Raw genomic sequence first — 13,548 nt, 5'->3', positions numbered from 1 at the left:
CTTGGTGACTTACAACATACTTCAAACATAATTTAAAACCTTGAAGAAACTTTGTCTCGCTGACAACCCCCAAAAATGTATCGCTTACTACATTTTCCCTGTTCATGAAGTGAAACTGTACACGGAGCATGTCGCTGTAATTTATTACTTCTTTACTACCAACTGTATTTGCGACACGTTGCTCATACAGTATCCACATATACCACCCGATGTACCAGAAAAACGATACCACTGTGCGACACACAATTCAGGAAATATGATGCCAAATACTGAGATGTCGGGAAAAACTGCTGCATCTTTCATGACGTTTTAATTTTTTACTTCATTACTACTAACTCTATTCAGAATACATTTCGTAGACTGCAGACTCATACACCATTGGATGTATCTGCAAAAATTATATCATTGCACGACACATAACTCAGTAGATATGACGTCATAAACATTGAGCTGCTTGAAAATGAAACTGCTAAAGATACAGGTGAGTATTTGTACAAATACGTGTGAAATATTTTAAATATTTGTGAAATATACAAAAAATGGTTCAAATGGCTCTGAGCACTATGGGACTCAACTGCTGAGGTCATTAGTCCCCTAGAACTTAGAACTAGTTAAACCTAACTAACCTAAGGACATCACAAACATCCATGCCCGAGGCAGGATTCGAACCTGCGACCGTAGCGGTCTTGCGGTTCCAGACTGCAGCGCCTTTAACCGCACGGCCACTTCAGCCGGCGTGAAATATACAGTATGTGATCAAAAATATCCGGGCACCCCCCAAAAACATACGTTTTTCATATGACGCGCAGTGTGCTGCCCATTAGAGAGCAGAATGGGGCGCTCCGCGGAACTCACGGACTACGAACGTGGTAAGGTGATTGGGTGTCACTAGTGTCATACGTCTGTACGCGAGATTTCCACACTCCTAAACATGCCTAGGTCCACTGTTTCCGATATGATAGTGAAGTGGAAACGTGAAGAGTCACGAACAGCACAAAAGCTTACAGGCCGACCTCGCCTGTTGACTGACAGAGACCGCCGACAGTTGAAGAGGGTCGTAACGTGTAATAGTCATACATCTAGGAGACCATCATACAGGAATTCCAAACTGCATCATGACCTACTGCAAGTATATGACTGTTAGGCGGGAGGTTAGAAAACTTGGATTTCATGGTAGAGCGGCTACTCATAAGCCACACATCACGCCGGAAAGTGCCAAACGACTCTTCTCTTGGTGTAAGGAGCGTAAACACTCGACGATTAAACAGTTGAAAAACGTTGTGTGGAGTGGCGAATCACGGTACACAATGCGATGATCCGATGGCACGGGGTGGGTATGGCGAATGCCCGGTGAACGTCATCTGCCAGCGTTTGTAGTGCCAACAATAAAATTTGGAGGCGGCGGTGTTATGGTGTTGTCGTGTGTTTGTCCGCAGGTCGTGGTCGTGCGATAGCGTTCTCGCTTCCCACGCCCGGGTTCGATTCCCGGCGGGGTCAGGGATTTTCTCTGCCTCGTGATGACTGGGTGTTGTGTGACGTCCTTAGGTTAGTTAGGTTTAAGTAGTTCTAAGTTCTAGGGGACTGATGACCATAGATGTTAAGTCCCATAGTGCTCAGAGCCATTTGAACAATTTTTTTGTCGTGTGTTTCATGGAGGGGGCTTGCACCCCTTGTTGTTTTGCGTGGCACTATCACAGCACAGGTCTACATTGATGTCTGAAACGCCTTCTTGCTTCCCATTGTTGAATGGCAATTCGGGGATGACGACTGCATTTTTCAACACGAACGAACAACTGTTCATAATGCACATCCTGTGCCGGAGTGGTTACACGACAATAACATCCCTGTATTGGAGTGACCTGCACATAGTCCTCACCTGAATGCTATAGAACACCTTTGGGATGTTTTGGAAGGCCGACTTCGTGCCAGACCTCACCGACCGACATCGATACCTCTCCTCAGTGCAGCACTCGGTGAAGATTGGGCTGCCATTTCCCAAGAAACCTTCCAGCACCTGATTGAACGTATGCCTGCGAGAGTGGAAGTTGTCATCAAGGCTAAGGGTGGGCCAACACCATACTGAATTCCGGCATTACATGGAGGACGCCAAGAACTTGTAAGTCATTTTCAGGCAGGTGTCCGGATACTTTTGATCACATAATGTATTTAACAGGTACGTACGTGAGAAAAGTCAGCGGTAAAAGGCTCACCCTAAGCCGCTAGAACGAAATTTGAAACACATATTACTTACGATTTGGAAAGGGATACTGTGGGGGTAAGAACCACCAATCTCCTATTGGGGTGGGCAGAGATAAGGGGGAAGGGGGAGATAAATAGAGAGAAGAGGAAATGGAAAGAGAGAGGGGAAAAGAGGAAATGGACAGCAAAAGGAAAGGGGGGGGGGACATGGACAGAGGATGGAGGAGGAGATAGCGAGAGAGTGAGGAGGAAATGGACAGGAAGAGGGGGAAAGAGGATGGACAGAGACGAGGGGAAGGAAGGGGTGACAAGAAAGAGAGGGGGAAGGAATGGGAGGTGGACGAATAGAAGACTGGAATAAATACGAGTATATACCTAGGCAACACCGGGTGATCAGTTAGTTTGGTATAAACGAGTGCCTGCTGGGTATTATGGACAATTACGCAGAAGCTGCTAGAAACATGTGTTCTTGGGAAACAAAGGACCGTTTTGTATACATGTACGTCATACTATCTACGTTACTGCCTTTTTCTATGTATACTGCTGCTTCACTTTACCTGAGACGACTGAGAATATAGTTCTTTTTCAGCCAAAGGTTTAACAGAAGTCTTATGGTCCTGTACCGCGTCTTCTTGAGCTCTGTCACCTAATATTCTCGTCACTATCCTACCAAAATCCTCATCATCATCATCATCATCATCATCATCATCATTGTTTTCACGTGGTAGTTCTCCAGGCTGTCCGGTCTTCTGCCATCCTCTTCAGGTCTGCATAATTTCCTCTTCCCTTTATGTCGTCTATCACCTTGTATCTCCTTCTTCCTCTCAGTCTATATTGTGATTGAACGGTTTCATTGACTCATGCTCATAAAGCAGTGCCCCACTCCTTATTCACAAAGAAAAAAGAAAAAAAATTGCGTGATAAGAAATGGGAAACATTTATTTCCAGTTTATTCAGTACATTAATAAAGCACTTTAGGATTTTGGAGGAAGACTGAAGACCAGAATCCTGAAGTGCTTTATTAATGTATCGAATAAACTGGAAATAAACGTTTTTCATTTCTTATCACGCAATTTTTTTCTTTTTTCGTGAATAAGTAGGGGGGCACTGCTTTAAGAGCATGAGTCAATGAAACCGTTCAATCACAGTATCCCTAACAGACGACCTCTACTCATTTGGTAAGGTCACTAACGCGTAAGGGGGAGAGGGGTAGGGTATGCGGGAGGGGGGTGGGACATTCCGTTTGTAGGGAGCTAATTGGAATCTCTATGGTCGAAATACTTTTTATCTCTGGAAACTGACCAACGTAAAAATTATGTATATTGGAGTAACATCCCATGCTGTTGGTAGTGTACCAACAATTTCAGTTGGGAGTCCTAGCGTCTTGACAATGTCCTATGGAAGTGAATCAGTTAGTGTGGCACATACTGCTGACGATCTGTTGTACTAATAGCCATGTTATGTTTGCTAATTGATTTGCTACTCTCTAACAGAAACTTTTAGAATTTGATCCTCTCGCATTGCTTGAGTTCTTCATTTCAGTAGGGCAGTTTTCGCTGTACCTATTGAGGGCAACAGCTAATCACATCTTCCACATCTGTGACATGAGAGCCCCACATACAACTATTTTTCAAACTGTGTTTTCTTGCATTGATTCTCATGCCTTGCCATTACCCTCAACCTGTGTTGCAGGTACACAGAAGCAGTTTTACACCACGTGGTGAGCGATTCTGCACACGATACAACACGTAAGCAGCTTTCTCTCTAGTGCAGTCGCTGTATTACACACTGAGTTTCCGAAGCATAGTATGCTAATCTAGTGCGAGCTCTCTAACGTAACTAGAACGCATAAACTTTAGATTTAACAGATATGGGGCATATTCAATTCACTGAGAACATGCAGGTGTGTAAATAAACAAAATATATAACCTTCCTAGAGCAACTCCGCTTGATTTTTGTTGCAAAACTACCACAAATGCCAAGGTAATGCACCTGTACTCGATCTATGTTGAAAACATTTCCTCGTAGATATTCGAACTAATACCACATGCTATAAAAGGCTTTTTACCTTTCAAAGTACATGTCACAATTGAGGTCAGTTCTGTTAAACAGTCACTAGTCTATCATTCTGAATGGTCTGGTACCCATATTTTCGTGATGAGTAAAGAGGAACAAAATTATGATCTATCGTACCAAAGGTCTGGTACCCATATTTTCGTGATGAGTAAATATAAACAAAATTATGATCTATCGTAGCAATGACGGCATATAGCGGGATGTCCAGAGCAATGTTCAACAAAAAACGAAGCAGCAGGTTTTTTGATAGTATATTGATAATCTTGCAGATGTGTGATCCCATCATAAGGCAGCCTGTGCCTTATCATCAAGGCGATTCTAAGTTCAACTCAGCACTGATATAGAATAGTATTTATTGGATGCTTTCAATTGAGGCAGATAAACAATCACTTCCCTTCTAAATGAGGTTCAAATGGTTCAAATGGCTCTAAGCACTATGGGACTTAACATCTGAGGTCATCAGTCCCCTAGACTTAGAACTACATAAACCTAACTATCCTAAGGACATCACACACATCCATGCCCGAGGCAGGATTCGAACCTGCGACCGTAGCAGCTGCGTGGTTCCGGACTGAAGCGCCTAGAACCGCACGGCCACTGCGGCCGGCTCGAAATGAGGTAATGAAGCTTTACGATATATATTTTGTGCTTGGTTATGCGGTATATAAAAACGTGAAAACCCTGAATGATATGTGCGCATCGTGTATTGAACCTCTGAAAACGATAATCTCTCTGTATTTATTCTTAAGTTTCTAGGCGATATTTTTGTCGAAATATTTGAAAGTACTTTCAAGATATTTGTTTCAAGATGAAAGACAGTGAAGAAATTTTATTCTAAAACGATTAGTTGTTATTACGTGTTGTCAAGATCACGCAAGGTTGGCGCATCCTGCTGTTGTGTGGTAGCGAATTATTTTTAAAGGATAAGAAACATTGCGCAGTAAACCCCACTGTAGGTTTCGCAAACCTATGACCGGTCTGTCGTATGTAGGTTTCAACAATTACCGTATAGTCATCATCAGTTGAGGCAGTGAGGGTTTCATAAACATTATAGTGGTCGAAACTACAGATGAGGGACACATGAAGAAAATACGTATTATAGTTTATCTTCGTTTAATTATGATCTTTTTTTAGTCAGGATTTGGTTGGATCGAATTTGAGCTCTTCAGTGAAACTTTTTGTCACAATTATAGGTAATCGCACTACTCAGTATTGTCACTATTAGAGGCTTAACATTTCATTGTCTTGCGCTTTTACCGCAGGGTTCCACCATTATAATCAAATAAAAAGCATTAACTGCCATTTTCATTTATATGCTGTATGCGGAATCCATACAACGAGAAAAGCATCATTTCCAGCTGCTGGTCTCAGATGTAGTAAGCTAATTTCCGTTCACGTGAAAGAAAATTTTGTCACAATTCGCTCTTACGTCATCTCTTAATTAAGAGGGTCAGTGGAATGAAAACCGTACCCCCGCTACAACAGGAGCATGGAATGGTTCCATTCAGAAGTAGTTGCTACGCACGTTACGACATTTATTCCACTGGGAGAAGAGGCAATCAATTCCTGTTTTGTGGAAAGCGGTCAGCCGCTGACTGGTCCACAACCGCACCCACTCCCATACTTCCTGGTCCGACGGACCGACAGCATTCCTCGGTGTTTTGACCTAATGGCGCCTCTTAGTTTCTGCCAACTGTGTTCATAAAGCTGCGCACTGACTTTTGGTTCCACGCTCGAGAAGCTGGACAAGCGGAGGAATCGCCTTGTTGCACGATAACGACCGTCGCCTGCCCCCACATCGTCAGTCAGGATGGGCGACTTGCGTGGGAAACACTGCAATAATTCTCTAAAGCCCGGATCTTTCACTTTGTGATTTTCGCATGTTTATCGACCTGAAGAAAGACATTCATGGACGGGCGCAGTCCAGATCCCTCCTGAAACCACGTAGGTAATCAGGTAACAGGACCGAATCCTCCCAAACTGACACATTGTATGTTGTGTTATAGACAGTAATATAATTATCTCTGGCATGTTCCTTATCTCCTTCCCCTACCCCTTCCAAGTTTTAAACAAAAAATACTCATTCACTTATGCACGCTTTGCGAGTGACCTTGAGCGGGACTTCGTCGCTGGCGCTGTGTCGGCTGGACTTTATCTCAATAAGATAAAAGATAAAACTTTTAAACATACAATACACGCGAAAATTTTTTACATCTTCTACTGTAACTTCAAATGCTTTCCTTTACCTGCTTGGAGTATTCATAACGTTTAGAACTGCTACCTGCTTCGAACGGGAGGATTCAATCCCATCGTTTTTCAGACTCTTGCGGGCTTGGGAGGATTCGGTACCATTTTTCTGACCGCGGGAGCATTCGCGGTTGCACTCCCATGGACGTTGGACGAGGAAGTGCAAGAGTGGGTTTGAATATCTTGATTACTTTTGAATGGAACCATTTCCTGTTTCCGTTGTGGCCCATGTTTGGTTTTCATTTGTCTTCCCTTTATATATCTCCACTGGACACAAGTTTTCCCTGGAGGAAAGAATGAAGTTGAGCTAAAATAGTTCGTGACGTATCAGACAAACGGTCACAATGTTCCTAAATGGATGTATTTCTAGTTCTTCCCAGAATGGAACTGAGTTTATGTGACTGTAATGGCAAATTTATTTCTCGAAGGAAAATTTCTTCACTATGATTAACGTTATTGCAGAAAACCTTCCTTGCATTGTCTTCCAATCTTTAGATCGGATACCTTAAATTTTTTTCAAGACGGGAATCATCTTTCTAGCTCCCAAACAGCCTGGTACTGATAGAAAAAGTGAATCAGAACTTTCGAGTATGGAGCGACAAGATATGTATTGATAGTGCACATTTCTGAAAGTCCAGTGTAACTGTATATCGTATCACAAGAAATTGAGTAAAATTATTTACCGAATTCAAGGACATTCAGATAACTGTCTGCAACTAGAGAAATGGACAATTTTTTTGTGACTCGCCTGCGAGGTAACTCTTTTTGATTATCAACATTTGTATTTAAGACATCAAAGAGAAGATAAGCAAACAGCTTAGTTCTTTAAAACCTATTAGGAGCTATATTTTTATTTTATTCTTTGTATCTAGCTTCCTTCTTTTGAGGATAATCTGGAGGATGGGAAAAGGGCATCCCAACTGCAAATTTTTGGTAGGGGTTTCCACTTCCGGCATTCGTCCGATAACCAAGGAAAAAGTCACCAAAGCCTTTTTCAGAACTGGGTGATTGGATCTATTTTAATTCTGAAATGAATTTTGTTTCCTGCGTGTGTTTATTTAACGACGCGCCTGAAGCAATGTATGCCGTCAAGGGCTTTCGGGAACTGTGGCGCCGGGCGGCCGGTTTGCAGAAACAGCGGTACTCACCGAGGACGTGCACTGGATGACATCTCTGCAGTTGTCGCCCTCTCCGGCCACCAGCCGGAACCACTCGCCGGCGTCCTTGTCTTTGCACAGCTCTACCTCGAAACTGTCGTCTTTCTTCGCATCCTCCTGCCGCTTCACTCTGATGGACGCTCCTGTGAACACAGAATTAGTATCGTGTTGAGTAGAGTGATAAAGACCAGTTTCGTAAGTGGAAATATACGTAGAGGTTGACAATGACAACTGACTGCCGGAATGTCGTGATATTGTATCACTAAAGAGGTGGAGTGAACGCTTTATTACCAAAGTATTTCACTACGCCCTCAGTTTTACTACTGTTTCTAAACCATTGAACAACATGCACTCCCGCGTAGCAGTTCACATCTAACTTGCAGCTCCCACTGCTATCATTACCAGATTATAAAGCTCACTCTTTCAAACATCTACAACATTTTCGCATTTCCTGCGTCATCCATTAATGTGCTTCCTAACACCCCAATTTATTGCACGTCCTTGCGATCTAAGCATTAGCCTACCCCACTTTCTGTTTGCCTGCTTCATATCCTCTCCTAATTCCTACATCCAAACTGTCAGTTATTTCCCCCACTAATTATGATTTGGAGAAAGGCATGACAAGCAGTGAAGTGTCGAAAGAACTAATTGGCTAACACAACTGTTGTTGAGCTGCTGTGTAAAGCAATCAGAACGAGTGATATCAATATGTGCGATGTAGAAACATATGCTAAATCAATGCGGAACTGGATCTGATTTTGTGAAGCTTTTAAACGATAACTAAAAGTTTATTGCCAGGAAGGACGAAGTAAAATAGAATTAAACGTAAATCGGTGTGGTTGCAGTATTCAGCGTCAACTGACGTGCTTGGCTCTTAACTAATAGCGGCTTCTACATGTGTAAAGTGGCTCCTATACCACGAATATTATTGGGCGATAACACAGTACGGCGTATCGATTGCACATTATTAATGTCAGATCTTGGATTTGCAAATATGATGGATACGGACACGAGCTGTCATTTTGGCTCTTTGGCTCGCTTTGCACTCACGTAAGGAAAAGAGGAAGCGCAAATGGATGAAAGAGTGGTACAAGAAGGGAGGAAGATTGACGCACGAAAATTTTCTAAATGACTTGAGGATGAGCAGGTCAATTGGTTATCGGAATTTTCTGAGTATGTACGCTCGCTCATTTGATATAATTTTGCAAATTGTTACACGTATAATTTGGGTTATATCTGTGTAATATTTATTTATTTAGATCCTGTTTTAAAAACAAAACCTAACTGCACTAAAAATTTCTTGCCTGTGCAGAATATATGTGGCATCAAAGTACCAAAGTGTTGGCTCGAATAGATCGTAAGCACCATCTCCTCTTTTCGATGCACTCTTAATTATTTTCAGTTTTTTCCTACAATTCTTCCGCAGTGAATTTAATTTCTGTAGTAATTGACGCTTATCTCCTTGCGGCTCGTTTCCCTACATTTCGAGAACAACTGAAATGTTGCTCTCTTTTTGGTTTTTACTATCCTGGTTCATTTAACATACCACAAAGCTATACGCTTCCAATAATTCTAAAATGAACGTGCTTTTCGCTGATGTTGCAGCCATTTCTCGCTTAACACTAGGGAAAAACGCTTAAAATAGACAGTTTAGTATACGGCACGGAGGTGACAGAGATGCACAGATGTGACAGAAGTCATAGGATAGCGATATGCACATAAACAATTGCCGGCAGTATCACAGTACACAAGGTACAAAAGGGCACTGGCGGAACTTTCATTTGTACTCATCTGAAAAAGTTTCCGACGTGATTATGACCGCACGACACGAATTAACAGACTTCGAACGCGGAATGGTAACAGCTAGCCGCATGAGACACTCCATTTCGGAAGTCGTTAGGGAAGTCAGTATTCCGCGATCAACAGTGTCAAGAGTGTGTCGAGAATACCGCATTTCAGGCATTACCACTCACCAAGGACAACGGGGTGGCCGACGGTCCTGATTTAATGACGGAGAGCCGCGGCTTTTGCGCAGAGTTGTCAGTGCCAACAGTCAAGCAACACAGCGTGAACTATGCACAGAAATCAGTGTGGAGCGTACGATGAAGTTGGGACAGTGCGGCGAAATTTGGCGTCAGTGGGGCATGGCAGCAGACCAACGACGTCGAGTGTCTTTGATAACAGCACGAAATCGCCTGCAGCGCCTCTCCTGGGCTCGTGACAGTATCGGTTGGGCCTAGGACGACTGGAAAACCGTGGCCTTGTCAGACGAGTCCCGACTGAACTTGGTAGAAACTGATGGTAGGGTTCGAGTGTGACACAGACCCCACGAAGCTATGGACCAAAGTTGTAAACACGGCACTGTGCAAGCTGATGGTGCCTCCATAATGGTGTGGGCTGTATTTATATGGAATGGACTGGGTCCCTCGGTTCAAATGAACCAGTCGTTGACTGGAAATGGTTCTGTTCGGCTGCTTGGAGACCAAACAACGACGGAATTTTTACAATTAAATGAGCCACGTTACCGGGCTACAAGTGTTCGCCATTAGTTTTAAAAACGTTCTAGACAATTCGAGCAAATGCTGCGGCCACCCAGATGGCCCAACGTGAATCCCATCGAACATTTATGGAGCGTAATCGAGAGATCTACATCTACATCTACATTTATACTCCGCAAGCCACCCAACGGTGTGTGGCGGAGGGCACTTTACGTGCCACTGTCATTACCTCCCTTTCCTGTTCCAGTCGCGTATGGTTCGCGGGAAGAACGACTGTCTGAAAGCCTCCGTGCGCGCTCTAATCTCTCTAATTTTACATTCGTGATCTCCTCGGGAGGTATAAGTAGGGGGAAGCAATATATTCGATACCTCATCCAGAAACGCACCCTCTCGAAACCTGGCGAGCAAGCTACACCACGATGCAGAGCGCCTCTCTTGCAGAGTCTGCCACTTGAGTGTATTAAACATCTCCGTAACGCTATCACGGTTACCAAATAACCCTGTGACGAAACGCGCCGCTCTTCTTTGGATCTTCTCTATCTCCTCCGTCAACCCGATCTGGTACGGATCCCACACTGATGAGCAATACTCAAGTATAGGTCGAACGAGTGTTTTGTAAGCCACCTCCTTTGTTGATGGACTACATTTTCTAAGCACTCTCCCAATGAATCTCAACCTGGCACCCGCCTTACCAACAATTAATTTTACATGATCATCCCACTTCAAATCGTTCCGCACGCATACTCCCAGATATTTTACAGAAGTAACTGCTACCAGTGTTTGTTCCGCTATCATATAATCATACAATAAAGGATCCTTCTTTCTATGTATTCGCAATACATTACATTTGTCTATGTTAAGGGACAGTTGCCACTCCCTGCACCAAGTGCCTATCCGCTGCAGATCTTCCTGCATTTCGCTACAATTTTCTAACGCTGCAACTTCTCTGTATACTACAGCATCATCCGCGAAAAGCCGCATGGAACTTCCGACACTATGTACTAGGTCATTTATATATATTGTGAAAAGCAATGGTCCCATAACACTCCCCTGTGGCACGCCAGAGGTTACTTTAACGTATGTAGATGTCTCTCCATTGATAACAACATGCTGTGTTCTGTTTGCTAAAAATTCTTCAATCCAGCCACACAGCTGGTCTGATATTCCGTAGGCTCTTACTTTGTTTATCAGGCGACAGCGCGGAACTGTGTCGAACGCCTTCCGGAAGTCAAGAAAAATAGCATCTACCTGGGAGCCGGTATCTAATATTTTCTGGGTCTCGTGAACAAATAAAGCGAGTTGGGTCTCACACGATCGCTGTTTACGGAATCCATGTTGACTCCTACAGAGTAGATTCTGGGTTTCCAAAAACGACATGATACTCGAGCAAAAAACATGTTCTAAAATTCTACAACAGATCGACGTCAGAGATATAGGTCTATAGTTTTGCGCATCTGCTCGACGACCCTTCTTGAAGACTGGGACTACCTGTGCTCTTTTCCAATCATTTGGAACCCTCCGTTCCTCTAGAGACTTGCGGTACACGGCTGTTAGAAGGGGGGCAAGTTCTTTCGCGTACTCTGTGTAGAGTCGAATTGGTATCCCGTCAGGTCCAGTGGACTTTCCTCTGTTGAGTGATTCCAGTTGCTTTTCTATTCCTTGGACACTTTTTTCGATGTCAGTTCCTGCACCGGCAACACTTTCGCATTTATGAGCGGCTGCAGAGGCAGCATGGCTCGATACTTCTGCAGGGAACTTCCAACTTCCAACGACTTGTTGAGTCTATGCCAGGTCGTGCTGCTTCAGTACGCAGGGCACCTCAGTGTTTACAACATTAGCTAGAGGCCTCTTAAACAAACACCAGTTTAGAGTGGCAAGATTATTGAACCGCATAATACCTCAGCTCGCTTCGAGTGTCCCACTTGAGTCTCTTTGTTTGGTAGGTGCTGGTTCTAAAAATGCAGCATCTGCTGACCCTCAACTAAGCGTAAACGCCAATGCGCCGAGTGTCTAGCAGCGCGCCAGCAGGTGATCCAATTACCGGGGGAGCACGTAACGCGTCGGTCGCAAGATCGGCGCGCGGGCGTGGCGAGAAACCGGCGGCGGGCCAGGGCCCAGGGCCGCGCGCTGTTCCGAGATGTCGAGATTACTGCAGCCAGCGGCCGGCGGGCGGCGGGCCAGCCGCGTTGCACAACGGCGGGCCGCGCCGCGCCGCGCCGGCGCCAAGGCGAACGGGCCGTTCCCAGCTGCGCGAGGTCTGCTCACGTGCAACCCCGCACCTCTCAGAAATACACACCGAGCCTCACCTGCACTGCACGTAGCGTCGTCAGAGACCACCCTCATTAAAGGGACGTCCTACACTAAACTTCATCTACTCCCAATCTGGCACTGGCGACAGCGTACAGTAATACAATTCCAGTCAAATTAATGTGACCACCTGCTGAAAGCCTGAATAACCACATTTTGGAGCCCGGACCGGTGCGAGACATGCAAGAAGAGAGTCACTGAGGTACCGACAGGGGTATGGAGCCATGACGACTCCAGTGTCGCACTAGGATTCTCGGTTGAGGTCCCACAGCGCCGACAGCCTGAGCGAGGTGGACCCACAGACTCTCGACTGGGTTTTAATCTGGATAGTTTCGTGGCCAGCCGAGTAGGGTAAACTCATGCTTGTGCTCTTCGAACCATGCACATGCACAGCGATCCATATGACATGTTGTATTGACCCACTGGTAGATGCCATCATGCTCAGGAAAAATAAGCTCAATATAGCGCTGGATATGGTCCCCAAGGATAGATGCGTGGCCGGCCAGAGTGGCCGAGCGGTTCTAGGCGCTACAGTCTGGAACCACGCAACCGCTACGGTCGCAGGTTCGAATCCTGCCTCGGGCATGGTTGTGTGTGATGTCCTTAGGTTAGTTAGGTTTAAGTAGTTCTAAGTTCTAGGGGACTGATGACCTCAGAAGTTAAGTTCCATAGTGCTCAGAGCCATTTTTTTGATAGATGCGTACTTTTGTTGATCCAGTGTGCCTTCCAGAATGACTAGATCAGCTAGGAAATGCCACGAAAACGTTCTCTGGACTACGACGCATGCAGTGTGTTCGTTTTCAGACGTTTCACGTACACGCCAATGGTAATTTGTCGATACAGCTTAAAACGTGATATTCGAAAAGGCCGCTTGGCGCCAATCAGTGGACGTCCCGTTGAGGTACTGGAGTGCAAATTACAGCCTTCGTCGCCGACGAATAGCAGACAGGCGCCTTCTGCAGTGGCCCATACGCAGCAACGTTGGCTGAGCAGTCGTTGATGAGACACCGTTCGTAGCTCCATGGTTCATCTGCTCAGTCAACTGCTCAACAGAGGGAGGGAGG

At 44.8% G+C, this 13,548-nt stretch overlaps 1 protein-coding gene across 1 annotated transcript in view; it reads right to left on the bottom strand.

Annotated features, from left to right (window-relative positions):
* LOC126235720 (chitin deacetylase 1) overlaps nt 1-13,548 on the bottom strand; it is a 69,775-nt gene that overhangs the window by 30,481 nt on the left and 25,746 nt on the right. Inside the window, exon 2 of the mRNA XM_049944491.1 lies at nt 7,671-7,822. Within this exon, the coding sequence (XP_049800448.1) occupies nt 7,671-7,822 (152 nt within the window). The remainder of the gene's footprint in view (nt 1-7,670; nt 7,823-13,548) is intronic.

Source organism: Schistocerca nitens, chromosome 2, assembly GCF_023898315.1.
Source record: "Schistocerca nitens isolate TAMUIC-IGC-003100 chromosome 2, iqSchNite1.1, whole genome shotgun sequence".
In the NCBI taxonomy this organism is placed as follows: domain Eukaryota; kingdom Metazoa; phylum Arthropoda; class Insecta; order Orthoptera; family Acrididae; genus Schistocerca; species Schistocerca nitens.
The sequence above is the reverse complement of the archived record's forward strand: the minus strand, read 5'-3'. Positions and strand labels throughout refer to the sequence as shown.